Source organism: Camelus bactrianus, chromosome 21, assembly GCF_048773025.1.
Source record: "Camelus bactrianus isolate YW-2024 breed Bactrian camel chromosome 21, ASM4877302v1, whole genome shotgun sequence".
Lineage (NCBI taxonomy): Eukaryota > Metazoa > Chordata > Mammalia > Artiodactyla > Camelidae > Camelus > Camelus bactrianus.
Window position 1 is genome coordinate 227,608 of NC_133559.1, and position 25,814 is coordinate 253,421.

Here is a 25,814-nt window from a genome sequence, read left to right on the forward strand (position 1 = left end):
GCGCTCTCAGGAAGGGTGCTCACCCCTTCCCCGAGACTCCATCTCGGTGCCTCCGTAGGTCTCCCTCAAGAGGGGCAAGGCCGCGCCTCTGCTGTCAGTGGCCTCTGTGAAGTCTGGGCATCACGTGATGTCTTTTGTCTCCACATTCAGTCTCCTCTCCTACTTTGAGGAAGACTCCCTTCTCAAGGAAGAAGCCTTCCTGCACGTTGCTGTCGACATGTATCTGAAGCTGACCTGCCTTTTTGTGGCTGGGGAGATGCGTGTGGTCTCGACTCCGGCCCATAGCCTGGAGCTCCAGGGCCAGGCAGGTGCAGGGCCAGGCCTGTCTGCAGGGGCAGCGGCCTCCACGCCCTCCCAGCACAGCACCCTGACCTGGCTCTGCCTGTCCTCTTTCTAGGGCGACCCCGTGAGCCTGCTAACAAAAGCTCGTCTTTTCCTGCTGCAATTGATACCACGGTGCCCAAAAAGGAGCTTCACACACGTGGCAGAGGTAACACGCAGAGGCTCACCTTGGTGCCTGTCTCGAAGTCCACATCATGTTTAAAGTGAGGGTGCTGAGGGGCCAACCCCTTAGGTGGGAGAAGTCACAGCTTCCAACACTGGGCATCGTGGCTGCCAGCTGCCAGCTCCCTGTGCCCTTGGCGCGGGGAGCCTGGGGCAGCGCTGGGCTCAGCACACATGCTTCCTTGCAGCTGCTAGCCGCTGGTGCAGACTGTGACCCAGAAGTGAGTGCCGCCCTCCTGAGCAGGCAGCAGGCTGTGCTCGACCTTGACCTCGACCAAGAAGCCTGTCTCTCCTGATGCAACCTGCCCAGGGCACAGCCCTGCTCCTCTGTAAATAATTTATTATACACGTAACATGGAGCTGTTGTCGCACCGAAAAGTGGGTTACAAATCTTGATTGCTTTAGTTGGAAAGAGAACTCAATCATTTAAAATCTGCATCTGGCGCCAAGTCACTCAGGGGTTACAGAAAAACAAACTGCTGGTCTCGGAGCAGTGGCCAGAAAGGCAACAGGAGCCGCACACAGAGCCCTCACCCTCCCACACTCGGGGTGGAGGTCTTGGTTGAGCAGAGCTGTGCCTTCAGATCTGATGTGAGGCATGAGGGTTAGGGTTTACCACCGGCTGCGCTCCAGGGCTGGCGTGCCCTCATGTGGGTTCAGCCTTCACAGTCTGGCCCCCCACCGGCCCAGGCAGGGGCTCCAGGGGCGGGGCCTTGTCCTGGGCCTGTGTCAGAGGGTGGACCATGGACATGTGCACATTGAGGTTGTGGGCCTTCTCAAACCGCCGGCCACACTGGTCACAGGCAAAGTCCAGCTCAGTCTCAGCCTTGTGTTTGGTCATGTGGTACTTGAGGGACGCCCGCTGCCGGCACTGGAACCCACAGACTTCACACCTGGGGGACAGTGGCGGATAAGCCAGGGAGTGGGCACTGCAGCCAGGGAGAGGGCCCCCCACACTTACTGCAGAGGCTTGGCTCCCGAGTGGCGCATCTGGTGGACCAGGAGGTGCTTCCGCTGCTTGAAGGTCTGTCCACACTCGTCACAGATGTAGTTTCGCACCTCTGCAGACCAAGATGAAGTGACTACAGGCACCGAGCACCCTTCCCAAGCTCCACTGTGAGCGCTAGGTCCATTCAGTGCCCCAGCACGGGGCACTGAGCCCCACAGACTCACAGGTGAGACAGTTCCAACCTGCTTGAAAACGTCACCTGCCTGGGGCCGCCTCCACTGTGCACACCTCCTCTGGAGCCTGTTTTCATAAGCTTAGGAGGCCTAGTGCCTTGAGCATGAATTCTGGAGGAAGTGATCAGAGTTACTGCTATGCTGAAGTCACCCCCACGTTGGGCCCCACCCCATAGGGGCGCAGACTTTGGAAATCAATCTCTTACATTCTTCAACAGGAACCGAACTGTCACCCCCTCCCATTGACCCCAGTCCTGGACGTGCACCTGGGGCGGCAGCCACACATTCCTCCCCCAGTGTCACCTCTCTGGAAGAGCCGCACAGGCACGCTTCTCCCTTCCTAGGCACGGCCATCCTGGCTTACAGTCTACCCTCCATGTTCATAAAACTGCCTGTAGTCACGACCATGGTGGCTGGACTGAGACACAGCAGCCTGACTCAACCCAAGGGGATCACCGTGTCAGGAGCACTGCCTTCTGGGCAGGAGCGGCCCGTGTGAGTCAGGCACATGAGCCCAGGGCTACAGGCACACGTGCAGAGCCAGAGGCGTAACCCTCACATGCTGCTCCTGGTAACAGGCAAGGGCACCGTTCCATGTGCTCTTTCCTTTCCCAGTCTCTACAGTGGACGTGGTTACCTTTATAATCCAAAAAGCATAGACTGTCATCTTCTTAAAGTAACAATTAAGAAAACTGCCACAATAAACTCACAGGAAGGCACCGAGGGTTCTCTGCTGCCTGCACCGCATGACCCCGGCAGCCCATCCTGGGAGGGGGGTGGGCACACCTGTGTGTATGAGCTTCACGTGGCGCTGCAGGTAGCGGTCGATCATGAACACCTTGTTGCAGCCAGGGTGCGGGCAGGGCCTCTCGCGGACCTCCTCATGGTGCTCCTTGATGTGCTTCTGTGGGAAAGATGGGGGACCCTGCACACCTTGGCCTGCACTGCGGGCTCCTCCCCAGGCCGCCTCATGAGGCCCCTGCCCAGCAGCCCCCCCTCACGGCCCCTCACCTTCATGCCGTCGGCCCCGCGGTACACAGCCGTGCAGCCCTGGTGTGGACACTTGTAGATGGTGGGCAGCTCCTCCCTGCAACACGGAGCACGCGTGACGCCACAGCCCTGACGCACCGCGTGGCCCCAGACCCAGCCCCTCACCTCTCGCAGCGGGCTTTGCTCTTCCAGCCCGGCTTGGGCCCAGGCTTCTTTCGAAGTTTCGGTTCTTCTGACTTCCTGGCTTCCTTGCTTTCACTCTTCCTTCCGGAGACCCTGGAGGAGAGACCATCAGAGTCAGCGACGGCTCGGACCTCTGTCTGCATATATACCTCTCCTCTTCCTTCAGATATGAGGGGTGGGTTTCTCAGGCCTCCAGGGCTCGGCCGCTTCAGTCACTGTGCTGACTGGCCAGCCCTCAGAGTGACCTCGGCCACCAAAGCCTGAACAACTCTCCAGGGAGGTGGGGGCCCTGCACTGCCACTGCAGGAGAGCTGGGCACAGGGACGCGGACCATCCTGGACCCAGGAATGGGTTTTCAGGACCAGTTTACTGGTTCTAAACAAAAGAACCACTCCAGAGGGAGCACGGGGAATGGTGAAGCTGGGGTTACTTAGGGGTCAGTCCCTCCACCAAAACCACCAACTGTTAAGCTAGATAAAAAGATCAGAGTCAGCTCCTCTGGAACCTGACTCAGCAACCAGACAAGCTGGAGGGAGAAGTGCCGGCTGCCGACCCCACTCGACCTTGGAACAGAAGGGAACATCTAAGGCCATATATGACGAGTCCATGCTGATCTCATCCTCTGGTGAGAGACTGAAAGCTTTTCCTCTGAGATCAGGAACAAGACAAAGATGCCTGTTTTCACCAATTCTATTCAACAAAGGACTGGAAAGCCCTAGCCAGAGCAGTGAGGCAAAAAATAAAAAATAAAATAAAAAACATCTCAATTAGAAAGGAAAGAAAATCACCTCTATTCACAGATGTCATGATCTTTTATGTAAAAACCCTAAAGAACCCACACAGAAAAATAAATCCAGCAAAGTTGCAGGGTACAAAACCCACACACAAAACCACTTCTGTTTCTGTACACTAACAATGAACAATCCATAAAAGAAATTAAGAACAGTTCATTTTCAATACCATCAAAAAGAATAAAATACTTTGGAATAAACTTAACCAAGAAAGGTAAATGCTTGTGCACTGGAAACTACAAAACACTCCCGAAAGAAAGACTTCAATAGTAGACACCCCATGTTCACAGAAGGCTTAGAATTGTTCAGATGGCAGCATTCCCCCAAGCAATCTACACGTTCAGTCCCTGTGAAACTCCTAATGGTGGTTTTCAGAAAAATGAGAAAGATCCTAAATCCCACATAGAATTTCAAGGGACACTGAACAGCCACACAATTCTGAAAGACAGCAAAGCTAGAAGATTCACACTTCCTGATTCCAAAATTTGCTACAAAGCAACAGCAGTCAGAACAGTGTGGTCCTGACATAAAGAGAGACAGACCAATTGAATGATTGAGAGCCCCCCCAAAAAACCCTTATAAGCACAACTGGCTGACTTTCAACATAGTTCCAAGACCATTCAATGGGAAAAGGACAGTCTCTTCAACAAAAGGTGCTGGGACAAGTGGCTCCCCACAGACAAAAGACTGGACTTGGATCCCTACTTCACACCGTATAAAGAGTTAAGTCAAATAGACGGAAGATCTAAATTAAATCTAAGAGCTAAAACTCTTAGGGGTAAATCTTCACAACCTTGGAGTAGTTCTCTTAAATATGACACCAAAAGCAGGGCAACAAAAGGAAAAACAGGTAAACTGGACTTCAAAATTAAACATTTTTTGTGCACGAAAGAACAGTGTCAAGAGACTAACCAAGTAAAAGACACCCTACAATTCAACAGCAGGAGACAACCCAGCTAAAAGACGGGCTTAAACAGACATTTCTTCAAAGAAGATACAAGCTCACAAGAGACGCTCAGCATCACTAACCACTAGGGAAATGGACGAGGGAAGACACCACCTCACACCTGTTAGGATGACTGTTAAAAAGTAAGTGTTGGTGAAGATGTGGAGAGACAGGAACCTTTGTGTGCTGTTGGTGGGAATGCAAGATGGTGCAGCTGCTGCAGAAAATGGTTCCTCAGAAAGTTAACAGAGTTAACACATGACCCAAAGAACTGAAAACAGTCTCAGATACCTGTCACATCAGCCTTCAGCGCACTGTTCACAACAGCCAAAAAGTGTAAACCATCCAAAACGACTAATCGATCAACACAACGTGGTCCATCCACACAGTAGATTATTGTTCAGCCAGAGAGGAACCAGATTCTGACCCGGGTAACACCATGGGTGGACCTCAGAGACATGCTCAGCACAAGAGCCAGAAGCAGGACACACACTGTGCACTCCCACCGGCACGGGCCCTGGAAGGGGTACCTAGACTAGGAGTTGCCAGGGCCTGTAGGGAGGGGAGTAGTCACTGCTTCCCCGGGACAGTTTCTGTCTGGGACGAGGAAACATCTGGAAATAGTGGTGAGGGCTGCACAACATTGTGAAAAGACTTCAATGCCACTGAGTTGTACACTTGAAGATGGCAAATTTTGTCATACCTATTTTACCATAACAGATTATAAACTCGTCCTTGAGCTGCACATTAACAAACCCCTCTCCAGGGACTGGCTAGGCCCATCCTCCTTGTCCAATAACTGTTCTTTGTGACCTGGCCACAGCCCCTCCTTGCCAGCCTCCAGCCCTTCTGTGTGGCTTGAGCCTCCGGCAGCCAGACTATGGCCAGTGATCACACTAGACCACACGTTCCTTGAGAGCAGGAGGCCTCAGAGAGCACACAGGCCTCCCGTGAGTCCTTGAAGGGTATGGGGTCGGGGTCCCTGCAGACACAGGAGGCCTCCCCGCTGCTAGCTTCCCTTCCCTGCCCCTCCCTCCCTGCAGTCCCCCAGGCTCCCAGCCCTCACTTCCTCAAGCCATAGCACCCTGGTCAGCATGGCCAGGTCTCCTGTCTGCCTGACTGGAGCACATCTGTAGAACAGGGGCCCACCCCACACCACAGCACCTGAGGAAGCCAGTGGTGGTCAGGACCAGGCCCAGAGCTTCGCACGCCCACCTTGAAGTCCCACCTCCCCCAGGGCCAGCCTCCACTGAGAATCCATGTTACCGCAGGTCTCTAAGATCACACCTCGTGTCCCCCGCCTACAGCGTGGACCTATGTGCACACTCGGGGTTGGTCCTCGTGGAAACCCAGGGAGTGAAGATGCCTGAGTGCTGGCCCCAGCTCAGAGCAGACCCTCCCTTCCTGATCCCATCTGCCCCACCCAACACCAGGACATAAGGCTGGATTCTGGAGTCCACTAAGCAGGGAGCAGGCCTTCCTGGAGGCAGGCCTAGTCTCCCTAGCCTGTGGCCGAGGCTCTGGGACAGGGCCCGCCTGACTCTCACTCGGCCTAGGCCAGCGCTTCTGACTCAGCCCTTTGCCCTGACGGTCACTTCCCTGAGCCTCCTGTCCTATCTCTCCACCCACAAACCATGTCAGGATTTCAAGGAAAACAGGAAGGGGAGCTTGCTGCCCATTTTTGTTTTGTGTTTTCTGGGTGACATTGAGGTGCTCCTATCTCATTCTATGTAAAATGCCACTGTGGACCTTGACAAACTGAGGTGTTTGGGGTGTTCATGGGCACAGAGTTGGAGGAAAGGGACATGAAAATCAGCCTTCTCTGTCAGGACCCCGCCTTCTCCCAGAGACAGCACCACCCAGAGGGTGGAAGGGTGACCCCAAGTGGAGGCAGGGCAGGAACCAGCCCGGGCGGAGCTGGGAGCAGCCGCAGGACCTCAGCACCGGCTGGCCACGTCTCCAGCTGTGACCCCACGCCACTCCAAGGTCGTGCAGTAGCCACACTGCACAGGGCTTAGAAGGTCAGGCCACAACAGAAGCAAAACCATGAGTGTGCTGAGCAAGACAGACTCCATCCGGTCCCACTGCCCCTCATGTCACCCGCTGGACACCACCCCCACCCCGTGGGCTGGCCCCTTACTTTTCTGGGTAAGGCTCAAAGGACTCGTCCGAGGACTGGGCGTTCTGCTTCTTGCCATGTTCGTCCTCACTTGGGAAGTCTCTGGGGAAGAAGAGGGAGCCTTCAGCAGAGCCCTGGGGTACGTGACAGATCCAGTGGCACTTCCTGTCTAAAGACACCACGTGGATCCCCACAGTCCACGTTTTAGTTCCCCTGAAACGGTCTTAAAAATCCCCAAGTCTCCAAACCCCTCAAACCACCCCAAGTCTCTTCCCCCCTAATGCAGGGGAAGCCACGGTCGCACACAGACGGCCCCGTGAGCCACGTTTCTCATCACATCCGGACTCGGAAAGGGCCTCTGTATGGGGGCCCGAGGCAGGGCATGAAGACCCTCACAGAACTGGGCTTCTCAGGAAGGGATATGCCGAATGTCACCTCACCCCCCTCCCCCAACCGAGACACTTGCCCCGCTGACAGGTCAGCAGGCAGCAAGACCAGAAAGAGATACGCCTCTAACCTTCCCAAAACAGGACTCACTGCACAGCGGCAGACAAAGCCTGGCTGGCACGCCACAGCCTCCCCACGGCGGACAAAGGCCCAAGGCTGGCAGGGCCTGAGGGGCAGCCCACAGCCACTCCTGATGCCGGGGCGTGTCCAGCACCTTAGTCATCTGTCATCGGCACCAAAAATCATGGTGTCCTTCTGCATGTTGGAAGAAGGTGCCTCTGCAGTTCAGCCAAAGCTTATGGCAGTGGGGGGGGGGGGGGTCAGCCGCCGCCTCCACCCTGAGGGCTTCTCTTGTCAGAAGTGGGGAGGGGTTAGTGGCCCCTGGAGCAAACAGATGCCCCTTCCTGGAAAGGCTGTCCTCCTGAGGGGTCTCCAGCCCAAGTCACAATCACATTATGATAAAGGAACAGAGACTGGCTTCTGTTTTAGTCACATCTGGGGTTGGCACAAAACTCAGGCCTTGGAGACAGGCCAGAATCAGCAAAGGCCTGGCCAGAGTACCATCTTCACAGAATAACTTCCACACCACCCAGCTGTGCCTCCTGGTAGCTCCACTGGGTCTGAGGTGCCCCTGGGACCCAGGAGCCCCTGCTTAGGAGTGCAAGGCACCGGCCACGCCTGTCCTCCCAACAGAGAGAGAGAGGCCAGCAGGACACAAGCAGCCAGCCCCGAGGACAGCAGAGCTGGGTTTCCAGGGAGAGGTTTTAGGCTACGTAAACCCACTCTTCTCTCACCCCTCAGAAAGGTCACTGAACTCGTCTTTTACCCGATCATCCGAGGTTGGAGTCGGAACCTGCTTCTCACCCAACTGTCCTGAGAAACAAAGAACAAGACCCCAGTCACCCGTCACCCACAGACAGAGAGGCAGTGCTCCCCTCAGGGAGCTGAGTGTATGTCTGAAGACAGGGCCTGCGGTCCTCCACCCCCAGCCCTTCCCCAAGGTCCCTGCGTAGCCGGGCACCGGCCCCGAGTCAGCAAGGCAGCGCCAAGAAGCCCCACAGCAGCACAAGCCCCACCCCTCCCCAGAGGCTGAATCCAGTCACCTGGGGACAGGAAGATTCATACTTTGTGGATGTCTGAGGACATTAAAAAGTCACTGATAACGAAGCTGCATGCATACGGTTTAAGAAGCCAAGCAGCTCTAAGGCACTGCAACACGAGCCCCCTCACCCTCCAGCATCTGCTCTCTGAACAGCCCGAGGACTTGCCCACAGGAGTGGCCCAGCACCCCATACACAGACAGGGGCACATGTGGAGCTGGGAGAAGCAAGCAGGAAGCCAGTCGGGCCCTCCCAGCACAACATCCATCAACAACTGCACCAACACGCAGGGCTGCAGCCCCAGGCCCCAAACGAGGGCCCTGTGCTCCCCCTCGGTCAGTCAGCAGAGGAGCCTGTCCACACTGGTCTCACTGGGTGTCACCAGGCTGCTGGCAGAGGCCCAGAGAATGACCTGCAGCTAGCTCAATACACCAACTGTCTCCATCTTCCACGAGGCCCCATCTTCTCCCGCCCCTGCCCCTGGCCCCAAGCAGGCTCAGAGGAAGACTGGACACAGATGAGCGTGCCCTCCTAGTAGTGCTGGAACAGGGACCTCGCCCTCCCTGCTGTTAGGCCCACGAGGAGGAACCAAGGCTGGTTCCTGGTCGCTCCCCATGCCTGGCCCCTCTGCACATGAAACCATGGCCAGTGCCACAATGGTGCAGACATCCACTTGCTGCTGAGGGCCTGCCTGGCTCAGGACTAGGAATCCTGGTCTGACAGCCCAGAAGAGCCTCTTACCTGGGGCCCCACTTGCGGGGAGGATTGGCTGAGGCGGGGGACCTGGCCCAGGCCCCACAGGGTCACCATCTGCAGGAGAGGGGGCTGTGTCTGTGCTGGGCAGCATCCCGGTCTCAGCCACAGTCGCTCTGTCCTGGGAGCTCTGAGGGGCAGCCCCAGGGGGGCTGGAGCCACGATGCTGGGTGAGCCGAAGGGCAGTCTCCTTGTCCCACGTCCACTTGACTCCCAAAGCACTGTCCAGCAAGAGGGCCCCACAGCTGGAGTCCGCATCCATGGTGTAGGCATGGCCTTGGTCGCAGCCCCAGATGGCCTGGATGATGCCACAGTACTCAGAGGACAGGGTCCTCTGGAGGCCAGGCAGGGCCCCACAGCTGGCTGCATGTCCGTGCACCCACTCCACCAAGCCACGCAGGCCCTGGGGGCTCGAAGTGATCAGGTCCACTGAGGAAAGGCACAGAGATGCCAGCCCCAGGCTGGTTAGGACCCAGCCTGCCCTGGGCCCACCCCAACCCCATGCTCGGGGCACACTCACCCACACATGCTCCCTCCTCCTCCACTGGCAGGGGCTGGACACCGACCCTGCAAAGGATCATCGTGGCTCATGTGAGTGGGGCTGGCAGTGAGCAGGATCCAGCGTGCCCCTCCCCAGGTGGCTGCTAATGTGCAGCCAAGGCTTCTTGTCCAAGGGCAGCCCCAAGGCCCTCACCTCCCCCACACCCTCCCCTTCTCTGCCAGCTCTCCCTGAGAACGAGGGAGGGACGCCTACTTTGCGCAAGGCTTCCGGTGGCCCGTCGGGGAGACGTTGACTCTCTGCAGGAAGGACGTGAGAAGGCCATGGCACTGGTAGAACTGGGCATGGCAGCTCTTGCAGACAAACTGAGACAGAGCCGGGTCCTGCTGGACGGCTACCCCCAGGAGGCGCTGGAAGTCCCTGATGAAAACACGCTCCCCTGGGGGCAGCCTCTCTGAGCTCCCTCCAGAAGCTTTGCCAGAGATGTTGCGGAGACTCCGTGAGGAGAACTTCCCGTGGCACAGGCGACAGTGCCCCATGGCCAGGGTCCGGCCTGTTCCTGGGCAAGCACAAGAAACAGCACAGCACGGTGAGGCTGCCGCTGCACAGACGCTCCTGGCTGGGGAAGAACCCTCGCTGGGGCCTCCCCAGACCTGTCCCTCAAACACAGGCCCACATCTGGGCCAAACACAGGGCTCTGGCTCCGGGCACCTGGCTGAATATACAGCCTTTGAGGAGATATGGCTAGCAGAGGGCATTCTGGTCTAGAAAAACTTTCAAAGGATTCTAAATGCCTCCACAGTAAGGCCAGTATCACTCTGATATCAAAATCAGACGAGGCACCACAAAATAAGAAAAGTTACAGGCCAATATTCCTATGATCATAGATGTAAAAATCTTCAACAAAGTATTAGCAAACTAAATTCAACAATACATTTAAAAGGTCACACACAGAGGTCAGCTGGGATTTATTCCAGGGATGCAAGGATGGTCAACATCCCAAATCATTTGCTGTGCTGCACCACACTAACAAAATAAAAGATAAAAAGTCAACATCCATTCATGATAAAAACCTCAACAAAGTGGGCACAGATGGGGTGCACCTCAACATGACATACATGAGAAGCCCAGGGCTAACATCACACTCAGCAGTCAAGAGCTGAGAGCTTTCCTCTGCGATCAGGAACAGGACAAGGATGCCCCCTCCCGCCATGTTCATGCAACACAATATTGGAAGTTCCAGCCAGAGCAATAAGGCAAGAAAAATATGTAAGTCATCCAAATCATAAAGCAGTAAAACTGTCCCTATTTGCAGATGAAATACGATATATAGAAAACTCTAAAAACTCCACCAAAAAACTGTTAGAACTAGTGAACAAATTCATTAAAGTTGTAGGATACAAAATGAATACACAAACATCAGTTAATTTCTATATACTAATAACAAACTATTAGAAAATTTAAAAACAATTCCATTTACAATTGCATCAAAAAGAATAAAATACCTAGAAATAAATTTAACCAAGGAGACAAAAAGCCTATACTGTAAGACACTGATAAAAGAAACTAAAGACACAAATAAGTAGAAAGATAATTCCATACACATGGAATGGAAGAATTAATACTGTTAAAATCTCTGTACTCCCCAACACATCTACAAATTCAATGCAATCCCTATCAAAATCCCAGTGGTATTTTTCACAGAAATAGAACAATCTTAAAATTTTTATGGAACCGGGGGAGGGTATAGCTCAAGCGGTAGTGGACATGCTTAGCAGGCACAAGGTCCTGGGTTCTATCCCCAGTATCTCCTCTAAATAAATAAGTAAACAAGTAAACAAACAAACAAACCTAATTACATCCCCCCCAACAAAAGAAAATTTAAAGAAAAATTTATATGGACACAAAAAAACACGCTGAATAGCCAAAGCAATCCTGAGAAAGAACAAAGCTGGAAGCATCACACTTCTTGATTTCAAACTATACTACAAAACTGTAGTAATTAAAACAGTATATGACTGACATAAAAATAGACTCACAGATCAATGGAACAGAATAAAAAGCCCAGAAATAAATTCATGCATATACAGTCAATTAATTTGCAACAAAGGAACCAAGAACATACAATGAGGAAAGGAGACTCTCTTTAATAAATGGTGTTGGGAAAACTGGACAGTTATATGCAGGGGGAAAAAAGAAAAAGAAACTGGACCATTATGTTACACCACACTCAAAATCAAAGTGGATTAAAGAATTAAGGAACCTGAAACTATAAAACTCCTGGAAGAAAACATGGTGGTAAGCTCCTTGACAATGGTCTAGGAGATGATGTTTTAAACTGACACCAAAAGCAAAGGCAACAAAAGCAAAAATAAACAAGTGAGACCACATTAAACTAAAAAACTTCTGCAGGGCAAAGGAAACTGTCAACAAAATGAAAAGGCCATCTACTGAATTGGAAAAAATGTTTCCCCATCTTACATCTGATGAAGGATCACTATCCCAAACATGTCAGGAACTCATACAACCCCAACAAAATACAAGCAAAAACACAAATAGCTGGTTTAAAAAATGAGCAGAAGACCTGAATAGACACTTTCCCAAAGAGAACACGTAGATAACCATCAGGCACCTGAAAAAGTGCTCAATGTCACCAATCATCAGGGAAATGCCACAAGGAGGTATCACTTCACACCTGTCAGAATGGCTGTCATCAGAAAGACAAGTAATAATAGCTCTGGCAAGAGTGTGGAGAAAAGGTGGCCCTTGGGCACTGCTGGTGGGAATGTAAACTGGTGCAGCCACCATGGAAAACAGTACGGAAAATCCTCAAAAAAATAAAAATAGAACTATTATATGGTCCAGCAATTCCACTGCTGGGTATTTATCCTAAAGAAATGAAAACACTAACCAGAAAATGTATAGACACCCCTACATTCGCTGCAGCACTATTTACAACAGCCAAGGTATGGAAACAAAGTGTCCATCAATGGATGATTGGATAGAGAAACTGGGGTACACATACACAATGGAATACTACTTGGCCATAAAAAATGAGAAAATCCTAAATTCTGCCATTTCCAAAAACACAGATGGACCTTAATGACACTATACTAAGTGAAATAAGTCAGACGGAAGAAGATAAATGCCATATGATCTTACTAATACTTGGATCTAAAAAAAAAAAAAAACCTGACCTAATACATATGGAGAACAGACTAGTGGTTGCCAGATTGGGGCGGGTGGTGAGTGAAATGCGTGAAGGGGTCAAAGGGAGGAACTGCCAGTTATAAAACGAGTCCTGGTGATGTGGTGTTCAGTCAGGTAGCTACAGTTACTGCGGCACAGTACTGTATTGTGCGTTTGAAAACTGCTGAGAGCTTTAGAGCCTAAAGAAACAGCCTGTAACTACATGTGGTGGTAGCTGCTAACAAGCCTCACAGATCACTTCACAACATACACACACGCAGAGTCAGTAACAAAGTAAACCTGAAGCCAATACAGTGCTACTTGTCAATCATGCCTCCTCAGCTGCGGAACTTGATGGAGGAGGCTGGAAACTCCATCCCTTCTTGCACCACCCTCCTGAAACAAACGTCAAGGAGCCGGTCCGGTCTGCAAGGCGGAGGATGCCGCCTCCGTCTCGGCCTGCGGCACCAGCCGAGCGGGCGAAGCATCAGGCGGAGACCGTGGCCCAACGCACAGCCCTGCCGGGCCGGCACGGCCTCTCGAGGGAACCCACTGAATCAAGGAACAGGCAGCTGAGGCCCAGAGAGATGAAGCAATTACCTCAAAGCTACAGAGCGCAGGACGAAAACGCGCCTGGAACCCAAGCCCCCGCCGCTCAGCCTGAGCGCCAATTCCTCAACGAGCTCGGAGTCGGCGCGAAGGGTCAGCTGTTTTGCGAAACAGCCCCCGCACTGCCCCCCTCCCAGCGGGAAGGCCTGCCCGCTGCTTGAGGCGCGCAGCCGCCCGGGGGCTGGGGGTTGGGGGGACGGTGGTCACTGGGGGCCGGGAAGTTCCGGGGGGCCGGGCGCCGCAGCGGGGGCCGGGAAGTTCCGGGTGGACAGTGGTCCCTGGGGGAGTGTGGTCGCGGGGGGCCGGGAAGTCACGGGCGGACAGTGGTCACGGGGGCCCCGCCGCCCCTCGCGCCCTGCCGGTAGACCCACCTGCCTCGTCGGCGCCGTCCTCGCCCGCGTCCCCGCAGGCCCGCACCGGGCCCCAGCCCAGCCGCGCCGCCACCAAAGCCGCCGCCTCCTCCTCCACGTTCGGCCCGCTGCGGGCGGGGCGGCCCCGGGCCCGGCCACCGCTGCAGTTGCCGCCGCCCGAGCTCCCGCGCTGCCCCGACGCCCCGCGCGACAGGAAGCGGCCGAGCCGGTCCCGCTTCATGGCGGTGGCGGTAGCGGTGGCGGTGGCGGTGGCGGTGGCGGTGGCGGTGGCTGGAGACCGGCCCTGACGCTCCGCCCAGGCCGACTCTGCTCGGTCCTCCTCGGCCCTGCTCGGTTCCGCTCGGCCCCGCTCGGCCGCGCTCGGCAAGCCGGGCCAGGCAGCTAGTCTAGGATACGTGTGCTCCGCTCGGCTGGACTGCGCTCGCTCGTTTCCGTTCGACTCCGCCTTTCGGCTCCAACGGGCTCACTGGAAGTGGGGCGGGGCGATGAGAGAGGGGCGGGGCGAGTGATGGGGCCGAGGAGGGTGAACAGAGAGGCCCCGGGCCAACAGACGAGGAGAGGGGCAAAGGGGGCGGGGCGAAGAGATGGGGGAGGGGAGGGGCGGCACGGGAAAGGGAGGGCAAGAGGCAGGGCCCGCGCTGTTGGCGTGTCACCGCCATGGAGTTAGGGCGCGGGTAGTACCACTTACACACTCGTGGCAACTGCGTGAGGCGGTTATCTGGAGCTCCGCGGCCCCACCTCCGCCGCTTCGGCCCCAGGAGTTGAGCGCGCGGCGCGTCGGGGGCTGGGCCGCCGGAAGTGCACCCGTGCGGTGCGGTCTCTTCCGGCGGTCCGCGGCTCGGTTGGCGCCCGCACCCGCGCAGGTTGCGTTCCGGGGCCCGAGCCGCCCGCCCCGCCCCTCGATTGCCCCACCGCCTCCCCCGCCGGCGCCATGGCCGCTGCGGCCGGGGACGGCGCGGTGAAGCCGTTGCAGTGCGCCATGAAGCTAGCCAACGAGGCCATCGAGCTGGACACCAGCAACCGGCCCCGGGTGAGGAGGGGCGGGGCGGGGGCGGTCGCGGACCCGCTGCCGCCCGGTGGGCGGGGGAGAGGGCGGGGCCGCGAGTGGGCGCCTCCTGGCCCCTCGGGCGGCGCGGGGCGCTGGCTCGGGCCTCGGCTGTGACCTTGGACAGCTCCCGCCGGCTCCTGCCTTCGGGTTTCCCGTCTGTTCAGCGAGTCGGAAATTGGAGGCGAGGCGTTTTCATTTGTGAAGGGGATTCCAAAGGGTCCGTGAAGCAGCCCTCCAAAGGTTATCCGGCCGACAACTCCGTGTGTGTGACTTTGGGGGCGGACCCTGCAGATTTAGTCAGATCTCCAAAGGGGAAGGAATTCATAAGACGTTAACTGCGCCTTTCCAGTCGCCTTCAGAGCTTGTTTGGAAGGAAAATACCGGCGGGGGAGGGGTGTGGCTTGTCACCGGAACGGGTGTTAATCCGAAGGGTGATGACCGCGTGGAAAAGCCGGTCGAGCCACACTGGGGAGCCCAAGGCGGGGAGGAGGCCGCGGGGCCTAAGAAAGGCATCCTGGTCTTCCATTCGCTGCTTTCCCCAAATTGGTTTTCTAGGGCAGCAAGTGCCCCTACAAGTCAGAAATCCTTCCCGGAATCCATTTTATCCTTATCCCTGAGATGTAGACTTAAAGGTGGGTAATTTGAGAACTGGGATGCAACAAAACAAACAAAAAACAAAGCACCATGCTGTGGTTGGAAATGCCCTGAGCTCTGGAAGGGAGCCCTAAACAGAATGCTCACACCCTTGAAAGTGCCAATATCCTCGTGTTTTATAGACTCTTGCATGCCCAGGGAGTACTTATTCTGGGGTTCAGGAAAGGGATTTTCCAGGACCCAAGCCAGAAAGTGATTCTAAGAGTTGCAACGTCACTCCCTCATTAACCTCCAGAAAATATATATATATATTTTAAGCAACCGAATGAATGGCCCCTGAGTTGCAGAGGACAGAAACTTGTTGCACAGACTGAAAAATAGCAGTTACTGCCAAGGCTCGTTTGCCTGGTGCACTGAATGAGAACCTCAGTTCCTTTCTGCGCTGAAAAAAAAAAAGCAGTGATGCTGGCTTCAGGTCTAGGGAAGAGGGGTGCTCTCTGTGCCCCAGCTGGTTACCAGCTAGCCAGTCTGGCTGTAGCAGGTGGATCTGAGATAAGCAGGCACCACGAGGGCACCAAGTATGCACGATGGACTGTTTGCCTCTTCCGGCCTGACCCCTGCCATTTCTCTTCCCTGGCACAGGAGGCATACAGAGAGTACCTGAGGACCGTTCACTACATCTCCCAGGCGCTGCTGGAAGACATGGCGACCCCCAGAGGTACAGCGTCCAGCCTTGCAGCTCCTCCCGTGCTGGGCAGACTGTGGACAGCTTAGCCTTTGATGGGTCCCAGGCCTGGGGGTGTCCTGTGTCCTCTCCACCTGGTCATTAGCAGAAGGTGAATGGCTGAGCACTCAGGAAGCATAAATGTGACGTGGAGCAGGAAGGGACGGGTGCTGTGCCTAAGGGGATAGAGGTGGTCAGGCAGAGACCCGAGACTGGATGTTGAACCCCAGCTCAGGGAGGAATGAGCTGCACACAGGTTGGGGGCTGGGGGCAGCATTCCCAGCAGACGGATGTGCAGAGGCCCTGAGAGGAGGGTGGTTGCCAGATACAGGGAGGGGGCCAACTGGAGGAGAAAGTGCAGTCAGCAGGCAGGGCCATGGGGGGATTAGGATTGTCCGGTTGAGGGGAAGCTCGTGGAGTCTCTGTGGGGAGAGGCCAGCATGGAAGCACAGCCTCCAGGAAGCTCCCACAGTAAGGACCACAGTGGTGGGACTGCCTGGAGTGGGAAGGAGGGAGGGGTCTGGGAGGTGTACTGTGAAGATGGGCCTCACCGGACGTTCTCAGGAGACAGTGGACAGTCTGGTGGGGTGGGAGGTGCAGGAGCTGAGATGTCTGTCATGAGCACATTCTGCTCAAGATGTCCAGCAGCCCAACAGGGGACAGGGAGAGGTGGGCATCGCCAGAGGGAGAGCTGCCCTGGGGAGCCAGGGAGCTCAGCAGAGCTCTGGGCACCCCAAGATGGAAGACTGGGAGGAGGGCATGGTGGGGGGAAGTCCCAGGGAGCTGTCCTAGAGGAGAGAGGTCAGGGAGCTTTTCAGAGAAAGGCAGGATGTGGGTGGGTGGGCAGTCTCAGTGGGAATCAGGTGGCTGACAGGGTGTGCTGAGGGGCTGGCGGCGTCCAGGGCAGGGTTTCAGGTGTAGTTCCCACAGGAGAGTCTGCTGACAGGAGTGATTCCCAGAGGAGGGGGTGCAGAACAGAAGTCCCCCGATGCACCAGGGTTGGGTGAACACAGCTGGAGGGCACAAGATGGGTGAAAAAGCTGTCTCTGTGAAACAGCCATGGTGACGGCAGGGCCCAGCTGGAGCAGGGCTGTCAGTACAAGTGAAGTTGTGTCAGTGAGGATAAAAGGCCCAGGCGGGTAGAGAGAAGACTCTGATGGTCTAGCCAAGAGGACAGACAGGACAGCCACACACACCAGGGCCAGAAGGTAAACCCAGGGCTGATGGTCAGAGATGAGAAGGGGGTGGGATCACCCAGGGGTCAGAGGTTAGGAGGGGATGGGCTTGCCTTTGTTTTTATCGCAGCAAGAATCTGATTAGTGATAGGTTGATGTGACCACTGTCTTGTCCATTGCTCCCCAGAAGCAGAAACTGTACCCCCGGACACGTCGAAGATGCTGAAGCTGGCGGAGCAGTGTCTGGAGAGGGCCCAGTCAACAGCCGCCAAACTTGGTGGGTGTTCAGCAGAAGGTTTCCTGGGGTAACCCCCACCCCGAGTCTGCATCTCCTTTGTGCAACATGGAGCCCCCTGTGGACCCTTAACTACATTTTCTTTCAGGGAAAACACGCCTGAAGCCAGCCATGCCTGTGGCTGCTCCTGCCCCCTCGCCTACCAGCCGACACCGCCGAGTGTACTCGGATGAGGGAGGCAAGCTCTCTCCATTTCTGCCACCTGAGATCTTCCAGAAGCTTCAGGTGGTAGAGTCGCAAAGCTCTAAGAAGTAAGATGGGGCACAATGGAAGGGGGGCTGAGCCTGGGTTTGGAGGCAAAGTGAGCTGACCATGGTGGATTTAGTCAAAATGGGTCCCAGGATGGAAATACCTGGTGTCTGGCAGAAATAAATTCGGATTGTCTTTGGAGAAAATCACCTTCAGCTGTCATAAAATGAATGGTACATAGTCAAAGATAACCAAGCACAGAAAGAAACAAGAAACTGTGAAGGAATGGTAGCAAAAACAGACCTGCAAATCTTCAGATAGAGTTACAGGACAGGTTATGAAACCATCATGCTCTCTACATTTTAGAGAAATGAAAAGCAAGTTTGGAAATACCTACAAGAAACAAGAAGCTGTAAGATCTGACCCTGATTTATACTAGGGGTCAAATAAAGAACCAAGCAGAAAAGAAATAAAAAATAATGAAATTATTTTTAAACTAATCAGAAAAAAAAACCAAATTATATTCTCCTGTAAATATCCACACATGTACACAAAAAGGAGTGGACAAGTTTATAACAGCAGAGCAGACACAGCTGAAGAGACAATTAGTGAATTGGATAAAAGATTGAAAGATACCCAGAAAGACACACAGAAAGAAAAAAAGAAAATTTGAAAAAGACATGGAATGGCCAACATAGGTTATTAGAATTCCAGAAAAAGATGAGAAAGAAAATACAAGAGGGGTGTTATTTGAAGAGATTAAGGCAGTCTTCCAGAACTGACAAAAGACACCAGACACAGTTGCCAGAATCCCAGCAGGATGAGTGGAGGACAGGCTCTGCTGCTACCAGGCCTCAGGCCACTGCTCCACCTTGTCTCTGCCTGCGCAGACTTCCACCCCACGACCCAGGACTGCCTTGTGTCCCCACAGCTGACCTTCTCCCACCCCGAGAGCAGGAAAGTGCGGGACAGAAAGTTCTGATGGGGGCAGTGGGGAGGGGTGCTGTCAGCGCCTGTTATCTGGTAGACCTGACTTTCCCTTCATGGGTTGCAAACTAACCTAGCTGTTTGGCCCACATGGTGCCTTCAAAGAGTTTCATGCTGTTACCAAACACATGTAACTGACTTGCATACAGGTCTGGGGTCAAGGTTCTGCTGAAAAGTCAGAAGTCTTGCCAATAGGGTCATGTCTCAGCGGGGCAGGTATCTCCCGTCCACCCTGGACCGCATCCCTCCTTCACACTCCTGTCTGCCCCATCACCACCTCCTCACCTTCTGGTCTCAGGGCAGGGTCAGGAAGGGTCCTCAGGTGACCAGAGTGTTCCTGGGCTTCCTGGGGCCTGGACAGCAGCCTGTCACCATTCCAGGGAGCTGACACCCCTGGAGGAGGCCTCCCTGCAGAATCAGAAGCTGAAGGCTGCATATGAGGCCCGGATGGCCCGTCTGGACCCCAGCCAGGCCATGCAGAAGACGTCCCTGGTGAGTGGGGCCCAGGAGGGTCTGGGCTGGTGGGGGGAGTGGGCCTGATTTCCTCCTTCCCTCCTAGACCCTGTCCCTGCAGCGGCAGATGATGGAGAACCTAGTGATCGCCAGAGCCCGGGAGGAGACAGTATCCTTCCATCCATGCTTGGTGTTCAGGGGCAGAAATTCATAGTGTGACCATCAGCTGGGGGTTGGGCAGGTAAGGGTGCCAGGGTCTGGGTGTGGGAGAACTCCTCCAGTTTCAGAGAGACATGTCCTCGGGATGGTTCCTGCCTAGCCAGGCTGCCTCTGCCCTCCCCACACTTGCACAGGCCGCCCTGGCCCTCTCAGCACCCACAGGCTCCTCCCCACCCCTCGGGTCAGCCAGGACTTGCCTTCCTGCCCTGAGTGGGCCCATCTTCTGGCCCTGCCCCTCCTTCCACCCACCCTGCTCGACCCTGTATCCAGCACAGCAGGACATCCCAGAGGTCTGTGCACGTGTGTAGGGGACACCGCATCAGAAATCAGAAAGAAAGGGCCTTGACTCGGCTGCCCCAGCTGCAGAGGAAGATGGAAGAACGCCGGCTGCGGCTCCAGGAGGCTGCCAACAGGTGTGTGTCCTCCTGTTGGGCCCAGAAGCCACCAGCAGGACAGGTGGGGACTCCTGCACCTGTCTGTTCAGCCCTGAGGCCTCCAGACCCGTCCTTCTTCCCAGGAGGTTCTGCAGTCAGGTCGCCCTGACCCCCGAGGAGCGGGAGCAGCGGGCCCTCTACGCCGCCATCCTGGAGTACGAGCAAGACCACGTGAGTCTGGGGCGAGTGCAGGCAGGGCCTTCCCTCCACTCCCGCTGGGGCATCAGTGGACGGCGCTGGCCCCTGAGGTGCAGCCTTGGCGAGGGAGGAGGGTCTTCCCCGAGTCCTCCTCCACGGTCTCCTGTCCTGCAGGACTGGCCAAAGCACTGGCGGGCCAAGCTCAAGAAGAGCCCAGGGGACCTGTCACTGGTGACCAACCTGGTCTCCCACCTGCTCAGGTACCAGGGCCTTCAGCCCCTCCCCGGGCTGCAGGCTGACAGCAGAGAAAAGGACTAAAAAGGAAAGAGCGGGGGGAGGTCTGAGGGTGACTGCAAGGGGCAGCGGGCCACACTAGCCCCCAGGGGCCCCCTCGCGCTGATGGCCTCGCCTTCTGCCTTCTCCAAGGGCAGGCAGACTTGATTTGCCACATTTACCCACAGGAAAATAGTCTGTGAGTCGGTCCTCCGAAATCCCACCCGGCAGGGCCACTTTACAGGTGGGCAGGGGTCCAGTGAGGGCCTTGCAGGGCTGTGGGCTTTCTCAGACCAGGTGACCCCACCCCTCCAGCCCCAACACGCCACCTCCTCTGCTCGCAGCATCCCCGACCACCCCATCTCGCAGCTCCTGAGGAAGCTCCAGTGTGCAGTGTACCGGGCACTGTACCCCATCGTGAGCAGGGGTGCAGGGGGCGCCACCTCAGCCCCTGGCTGCTGTTCCCTGCCCCCTGATGCTGACGGGCTGCTGACTCCTGGAAGCCGGCGGCTCCGGCCCTCACAGAGCCTCTACTGCCTGCCTTCCTCCCCAGAGCCTGGCCCGGCCCCCAGCCCCGCTACACCCCCACCCTACCACGGCTCCCCAGACACAGGGGTGGACAGCAGCCCCTTGGGGCCTCCCTCACCCCTAGCGGACACCTCATCCCACCTGCCAGGCAAGGACAGCTCCTTTGAGGACCTGGAACAGTTCTTGGCCACTTCTGAGAGGTGGGGCCGGGGCCCTGGGGGGCAGCCTGAGCCCCAGACCCCAGGGGTGAGGAAGGAGCCATTGCCAGAGCAGCTGAAGTGCGTGGTGAAGGACATACACGACGCCATCGGTGAGGCTCGCGCACCTGCAGCAGTGGTGGGCGGTGGAGCTGCACTGGCTCTGAAGCAAAAGCTTGTCACAGCCTGGGGTAGGCCCAGGGCAGTGCAAAGGGGCCGTCCTCTGGGTGGCAGGCAGACCAGCCCTGACCTGCAGGGCCCTCCCCATCCACCCTCCTCAGGGCCACACAGTCTGCTTAGCAGGCCAGGACGCACCAGGGCTTGGAGGGTAGCTGGGTCTGGCTGTGGGCCCAGGGTCTCTCTCGATCCCTGGCTGTCTCCTCACTGCCTGCTCGAGGAGACAAGCCTGGTCTACATGTCTTCTGTTGGGAAAGGGTCTGCCCTCAGAGCCAATGGGTGGACCCACGTCAGCCCAGATCAAGGGCTTCGGTGTGTGTGCCACCTGTTGATGACAAAGGGCTCATCTCAGCATCTCCGTCCTGAGAATAGCGTGTGGGTTCACTCAGGGGCCAGGGCAGCAGGTGACTTCCACATCCCCTCCAAGGAGGAAGGCTGTCAGGGTTTTCTCAGGACCAGTGAGGGAGGCCCTGGGCCAGTCCTGCCTCCTTCCTGGGGGTCCTTCATCTCCCTGGGCCTCTGATTTCTTGTCTTCAAATGTGTGTCTAAAGCTCATCTGGGTTCCCACAGTTTGGGGTACAGACCCTTTTCAGAAAGAGGCTGTCTTCTGTTCTCCTTCCCAGGCTTGTCTCTTGGCCCCTTGGGGGAGTTGGTTATGACCCTGTGAGCCCCCGGGGCTGAGGGCCTAGACCCCCTACTCTGACCACAGGCTGCGGAGTTTGAAGGGGAGGGAAGGCCGGGCCAGGCAAAGCCCTCCCACAGAGCCCAGAAGCTAACTGTGGCTCTGCCCACCCAACTGAGGCTGCCCCTGGGGAGTGGAGGCAGAGGCAGGTGGGGTCTGGCTGGGCATCCCGGGCTGGCTGAGCTGGGGAGGAGTGACCTCCAGGGGCTGCCAGCCACGGCCAGAGGTCCCAGCCATCCCCACAGTGCCGCTGTGCTGGCTCTGCTCTCGGCAGACAGGCTGCTCGCGCTGACCCTCCTGGCTTTTGAAGGCCTGAACACGGCCGCCTCCAAGGACCGCTGCCTGGCCTGCATCGAGGAGCCCTTCTTCTCCCCACTGTGGCCCCTGCTGCTGGCTGTCTACAGGTGCGGCCCAGCCCCAGTACCCTGCAGCCTCCCACTGCCGCAGCATCGCAGCCCCCATCTCCAGCCCCAAGGTGACCTTCGTACTTCCAGCCAGTGCTTTTTACTCTCGGGAAGTCCTCAGGTGTTTCTGGTTTGCACGTGGTGCCACGCCCACCCTCCTGTGACTCGGGGCATGGCCAGCTTTCCCCAGCCCTGCCTCCATCCTCTCCCTGGCAGCGTCCCAGGGCAGCTGAGCCTGGCCTCTCTCTGCCCCAGGAGCCTTCACCGCCTCCGGGAGGCTGCCCTTGGCAGGAGCATGGAGCTGTACAGGAACGCCCCCCCGGCAGCCATTGGCATCCCCACCAAGCTCCTCCCACAGGACCCCGGGGCCGCAGGAGCTGGTGCCTACCCCTACTGTGCTGCAGCCCAGGAGCTGGGGCTGCTGGTTCTGGAGAGCTGCCCCCAGAAGAAGCTGGAGTGCATTGGTAAGGGGAGACGGTCTGGGAGGAGAGAAGGGGGGATGTGGTCAGATAAGACAGGGTCCTGTCTCAGAGGGTGACCTGGAGTCCATGCCCTCACCTCTGAGCCGCAGGCCCTTCTCATGCCCCATGGCGGTGTGTCCTCTGGGGCATGAGTGGTGTGGAAGCAGTACCCTCAGGAGGGCGCAGCCTGGCTCTGCCCAGCCCTGCACGTGAGGCGGGTGGGAGCCGTGCCCAGGAGATGTTCCTGGGACAGGGTCCCTAGCCCCTCATCGAAGCCTCACTTCTGCGCCACAGTGCGGGCCCTGCGGGTCATCTGTGCCTGTGCTGAAGGCTACTACCGGGACCAGGAGGCTGAACCCCAGCCCGGCACTGCCGCCATGTGAGTCCCAGGGGGTACAGCCCGGGTGGGCCCTGGGTGCTGGGGGGCTGCCTTTGGAAGCCTGGGGGAAGAGGGAACCCTTCCCTTCCTCCCTGCCCCAGGCACTACGACCATGGGTTTCTGCCAGGCGCCTGACCCATCTCCACCAAGGACCCTGGGCTCCAGCCTCCGCAGGCAGCATGTTGTCATCCCTAGCTAGCTCATCTGGTGAAATTTAGGATTACTCGTCCCAGAAGTGCGTGCTTCCCCTCAGTCACACGCCTCGGGGAAGCCACCTCAGGCCCAGTGTTCCCTGCACTGGGTCCCCATCCCTGGGGTTCCTGCCCAACCTCCTGAGGTAGGGCAGAGGTCTTCTCCACCTGGGCCCTACCTTAGTCTTACCTGGACCCACTTGTGGCCAGCAGCCTCCTTCCTCAGCCCTGGCGCCACTTCGGGCTGCTGTCCTCTTAGCACCTGCTGGGGCTCTGCCTCCTGACCCCACCCCTGTGTCAAAGAAGGAGTCGCCTGGAAGGCCCCTGTCCTTGCAGCCTGCTGGGCAGGCTGTGGCGCCTGCCTGCACAGAGGCCTACAGGTGCGGCAGGTGGGAGTCTCAGCTGAGTGTGAGGTCAGCAGGGAGGCAATCCTCCCACTCCCACCCCACCCCCAGGGCCAGGGTGCTGGGCCTCAGCTGCAGGGTCTGGCCAGGGAACGCAGCCAGGCTCTCAGCGGCTGTCTTCACCATGTTGCCATCTGGCTGCAGAGTGAGTTGCTGCCGGTGACGGGGTTCCAGGGCTGAAAGTGCTTCCAAGTCCTGGCAGCAGCCCACACTAGCTCCCTCCCAGGGACGTCCGAGGGGCCAGGGAGCGTACCTGCAGGTGTGCGGTCCCTGGGGAGGAGGGGGCCAGGCCGCCCAGAAGTCCCTGGGATGTGAGGCTTCCCTGGTCATCCAGTTCAAACCCCATGCTTTGCCTCCGTGCTCACTGCAGAGCCCACTGGCTGTGAGGCCTTGGGCCAGGCTCCAAGTGTCCCTTAGGGCCTCCCTTGCTCACGTAGGTGCCTCTTGCAGAGGGTCTGGGGTACCTGGCATGACAAGCTGAGTGACACCTGACCAGGAGGGAGCAGGCTGCCTGGCACGTGGGCCACCCTCTCCCTCATCCTGTCCCCTGGGCTCAGGCAGGTTCGCTGTGGGGCCTCCCCACCCCGCCCTGGGCTTTGCAGCACAGGGTCCCTGTTTGGGGATGGCCTGGCTGCTCCTAGGTGGTCTCTAGTCACACTGACCGGAGTTCATACCCAGCCCTGGAGGCCAGTGGGCTGAGGGGCCCAGGGAGAGCAGCTGCCCTCTCCCAACAGTGGTGCCGACGACCTGCTGCCCATCCTGTCCTTCGTGGCCCTGAGAAGCGGCCTCCCCCAGCTGGTGTCGGAGTGCGCGGCCCTGGAGGAGTTTATCCACGAGGGGTAGGAGCCCCGGGCAGCACCACGCCAGCAGGGTCTGGGCTTGCGCTCCCCAGCTGGGGGTCCACCTGTGCCCATGGCCCACAGCCCCCTTTCCCTACCCCTGCTTAGCACACTGCTGAGAGGGGCTGGGGTGCCATCCCCTGAGCAGCATCTGCCTGGGGAGTGGGCCACCCGCAGCCCAGCCCCCTCACAGCCTTCTGTGGGACCTGTGCATCCAGTGAGGGTGCGTCCCCTCCAGATGACAGGTGCCATACCTGCCTCCATGCAGGTACCTGATTGGAGAAGAGGGCTACTGCCTGACGTCGCTGCAGAGTGCCCTGAGCTACGTGGAGCTGCTGCCTCGGGGGGCCCTGGGCGGGCCTGCCAAGGTCTGTCCAGGAGCCCCTGCTGCGGGAGCTGAGGCTCTCCTGGGGCTCCTGGCCCCGTCTGACAACTGCCCTCAGGGCTCAAGACGGCCCCTCTGCTCCTGAGGGGGTGTGGCTGAGCAGTCAGCTCCCAGGAGCCTGGCCCTCCTCCTTCCTGTCCCCGCCTCTGAGAGACCGCAGCAGGGAAACCAGACTCCCTGGGGGCTGCACACGCTCTAGGGCCCCACCGACCCAAGGACAGAGGGGCTGCCGGCTGAGGGCAGACCTGGTTTCTCTACCCTTCTGTCTCCTGAGCCACTTTTTTGTTGGAGGTGAGAGCCTGTCACCCCCACAGAGGCCCGGGGCCCAGGGGGCTTAGGCTGTGCTGTTTATTCATTGGGCACTGACCACTCCACTCTGTCCCAGACGCCCAGGTGTCCCCAGGTCACCTGTCCATGTCTGGGGGTTCTGAGCCACACTCCCACCCTTGGCAGTGGACACTGGACATCCTGAGATCCCTGGACAATCCCTACCCCTTCTGGGTCACTGTGAACCCAACAGTCAGCGCCTGCCCACTCTGACTGTTACAGGCCCCTGGGCAGCTGCTGACCCAGCTGCAAATAAAGAGGTCACTCACATCCCCGTCCGTGCAGCTCACTTCCCCGTACCCTGCTGGCTGGGTGGAGGCCTGGGCAGCGTAGCCACCCACAGCTGACCAGCAAGAGCCAGACAGTCCCAGAGACCACTGGGGTCCATCACAAACCCAGCCTCTGCACAGGAGTGGGGTCCCTGGGGCTGTAGCCTCTAGGCCAGGACGCAAGTCTCTGGGGCCAAGCAGGTGACAGGACGGGAACCCAGAGCACTCACCCTGAAGCGTTCTTGAGGATCATCTTTGTTCTCCAGGTGGGGCACACACTGGGGGGCCCCTGGAGAGAAGACAGCACGTGGCCTGGTCCTAGCCATGGGCAGCCTCTCCAGGGAAGGCGGGACCCCCAG

The 25,814-nt window shown here is 57.4% G+C and overlaps 3 protein-coding genes and 1 long non-coding RNA gene across 11 annotated transcripts in view; 2 read left to right on the plus strand and 2 right to left on the minus strand.

Annotated features, from left to right (window-relative positions):
* The window catches only part of FANCA (FA complementation group A), a 36,605-nt gene extending 35,665 nt beyond the window's left edge, over nucleotides 1–940 (plus strand). For 2 of the 3 annotated variants that reach the window (XM_074349132.1, XM_045506661.2), the window contains 3 exons: nucleotides 151–304; nucleotides 398–490; nucleotides 693–940. In XM_074349132.1, coding sequence (XP_074205233.1) covers nucleotides 151–304; nucleotides 398–490; nucleotides 693–800 — 355 coding nt within the window. In that variant the 3' untranslated portion in view covers nucleotides 801–940. Of the gene's footprint in view, nucleotides 1–58; nucleotides 305–397; nucleotides 491–692 lie in introns of those variants that run through there. The other variant, XM_074349133.1, reaches the window with a different exon arrangement.
* On the minus strand, nucleotides 828–14,508 carry ZNF276 (zinc finger protein 276). The gene is made up of 12 exons (XM_074349139.1): nucleotides 14,372–14,508; nucleotides 13,684–14,149; nucleotides 9,770–10,073; nucleotides 9,536–9,582; nucleotides 9,004–9,444; nucleotides 7,957–8,035; nucleotides 6,737–6,817; nucleotides 2,842–2,952; nucleotides 2,698–2,773; nucleotides 2,473–2,590; nucleotides 1,466–1,565; nucleotides 828–1,397 (listed from the first exon to the last, which is right to left on the minus strand). Exons 2-12 carry the CDS (start codon nucleotides 13,901–13,903, stop codon nucleotides 1,151–1,153), a joined length of 1,824 nt encoding a protein of 607 aa, XP_074205240.1. The 5' UTR covers nucleotides 13,904–14,149; nucleotides 14,372–14,508; the 3' UTR covers nucleotides 828–1,150.
* On the plus strand, nucleotides 14,424–25,456 carry VPS9D1 (VPS9 domain containing 1). 6 transcript variants are annotated; one of them, XM_074349137.1, is made up of 16 exons: nucleotides 14,697–14,713; nucleotides 15,968–16,043; nucleotides 17,107–17,257; nucleotides 17,412–17,501; nucleotides 17,608–17,770; nucleotides 19,076–19,187; nucleotides 19,255–19,317; nucleotides 19,728–19,780; nucleotides 19,885–19,972; nucleotides 20,114–20,199; nucleotides 20,557–21,050; nucleotides 22,071–22,200; nucleotides 22,456–22,664; nucleotides 22,956–23,040; nucleotides 24,370–24,474; nucleotides 24,743–25,456. In XM_074349137.1, exons 4-16 carry the CDS (start codon nucleotides 17,444–17,446, stop codon nucleotides 24,942–24,944), a joined length of 1,848 nt encoding a protein of 615 aa, XP_074205238.1. In that variant the 5' UTR covers nucleotides 14,697–14,713; nucleotides 15,968–16,043; nucleotides 17,107–17,257; nucleotides 17,412–17,443; the 3' UTR covers nucleotides 24,945–25,456. The 6 variants fall into 6 exon arrangements, 5 of the variants coding, with proteins under 5 accessions (XP_074205235.1, XP_074205239.1, XP_074205238.1 ...); XR_012501226.1 differs by lacking the exons at nucleotides 17,107–17,257; nucleotides 24,743–25,456 and adding an exon at nucleotides 24,086–24,196 and having other exon boundaries at nucleotides 14,424–14,713; XM_074349134.1 differs by lacking the exon at nucleotides 17,107–17,257 and having other exon boundaries at nucleotides 14,424–14,713.
* Nucleotides 16,089–19,144, minus strand: LOC141574332 (uncharacterized). Its single transcript, XR_012501227.1, has 4 exons — nucleotides 18,981–19,144; nucleotides 17,338–17,924; nucleotides 16,601–17,062; nucleotides 16,089–16,225 (listed from the first exon to the last, which is right to left on the minus strand). It is a non-coding gene; the product is annotated as an uncharacterized LOC141574332 (long non-coding RNA).
* Nucleotides 25,457–25,814: the final 358 nt, after the last annotated feature.

Excerpts from the sequence above, each read along its gene's own strand:
- ZNF276 (XM_074349139.1), bottom strand. The coding sequence starts at position 13,903 with ATGAAGCGGGACCGGCTCGGCCGCTTCCTGTCGCGCGGGGCGTCGGGG. Across the intron at positions 9,583-9,769 it reads CACCGGAAGCCTTGCGCAAA|GGTCGGTGTCCAGCCCCTGC; the intron begins GTAGGCGTCCCT and ends GATCCTTTGCAG. Across the intron at positions 1,566-2,472 it reads CGTGAAGCTCATACACACAG|AGGTGCGAAACTACATCTGT; the intron begins GTGTGCCCACCC and ends CTTGGTCTGCAG.
- VPS9D1 (XM_074349134.1), top strand. The coding sequence starts at position 14,615 with ATGGCCGCTGCGGCCGGGGACGGCGCGGTGAAGCCGTTGCAGTGCGCC. Across the intron at positions 19,188-19,254 it reads CCATGCAGAAGACGTCCCTG|ACCCTGTCCCTGCAGCGGCA; the intron begins GTGAGTGGGGCC and ends CTTCCCTCCTAG. Across the intron at positions 22,665-22,955 it reads GAAGAAGCTGGAGTGCATTG|TGCGGGCCCTGCGGGTCATC; the intron begins GTAAGGGGAGAC and ends TCTGCGCCACAG.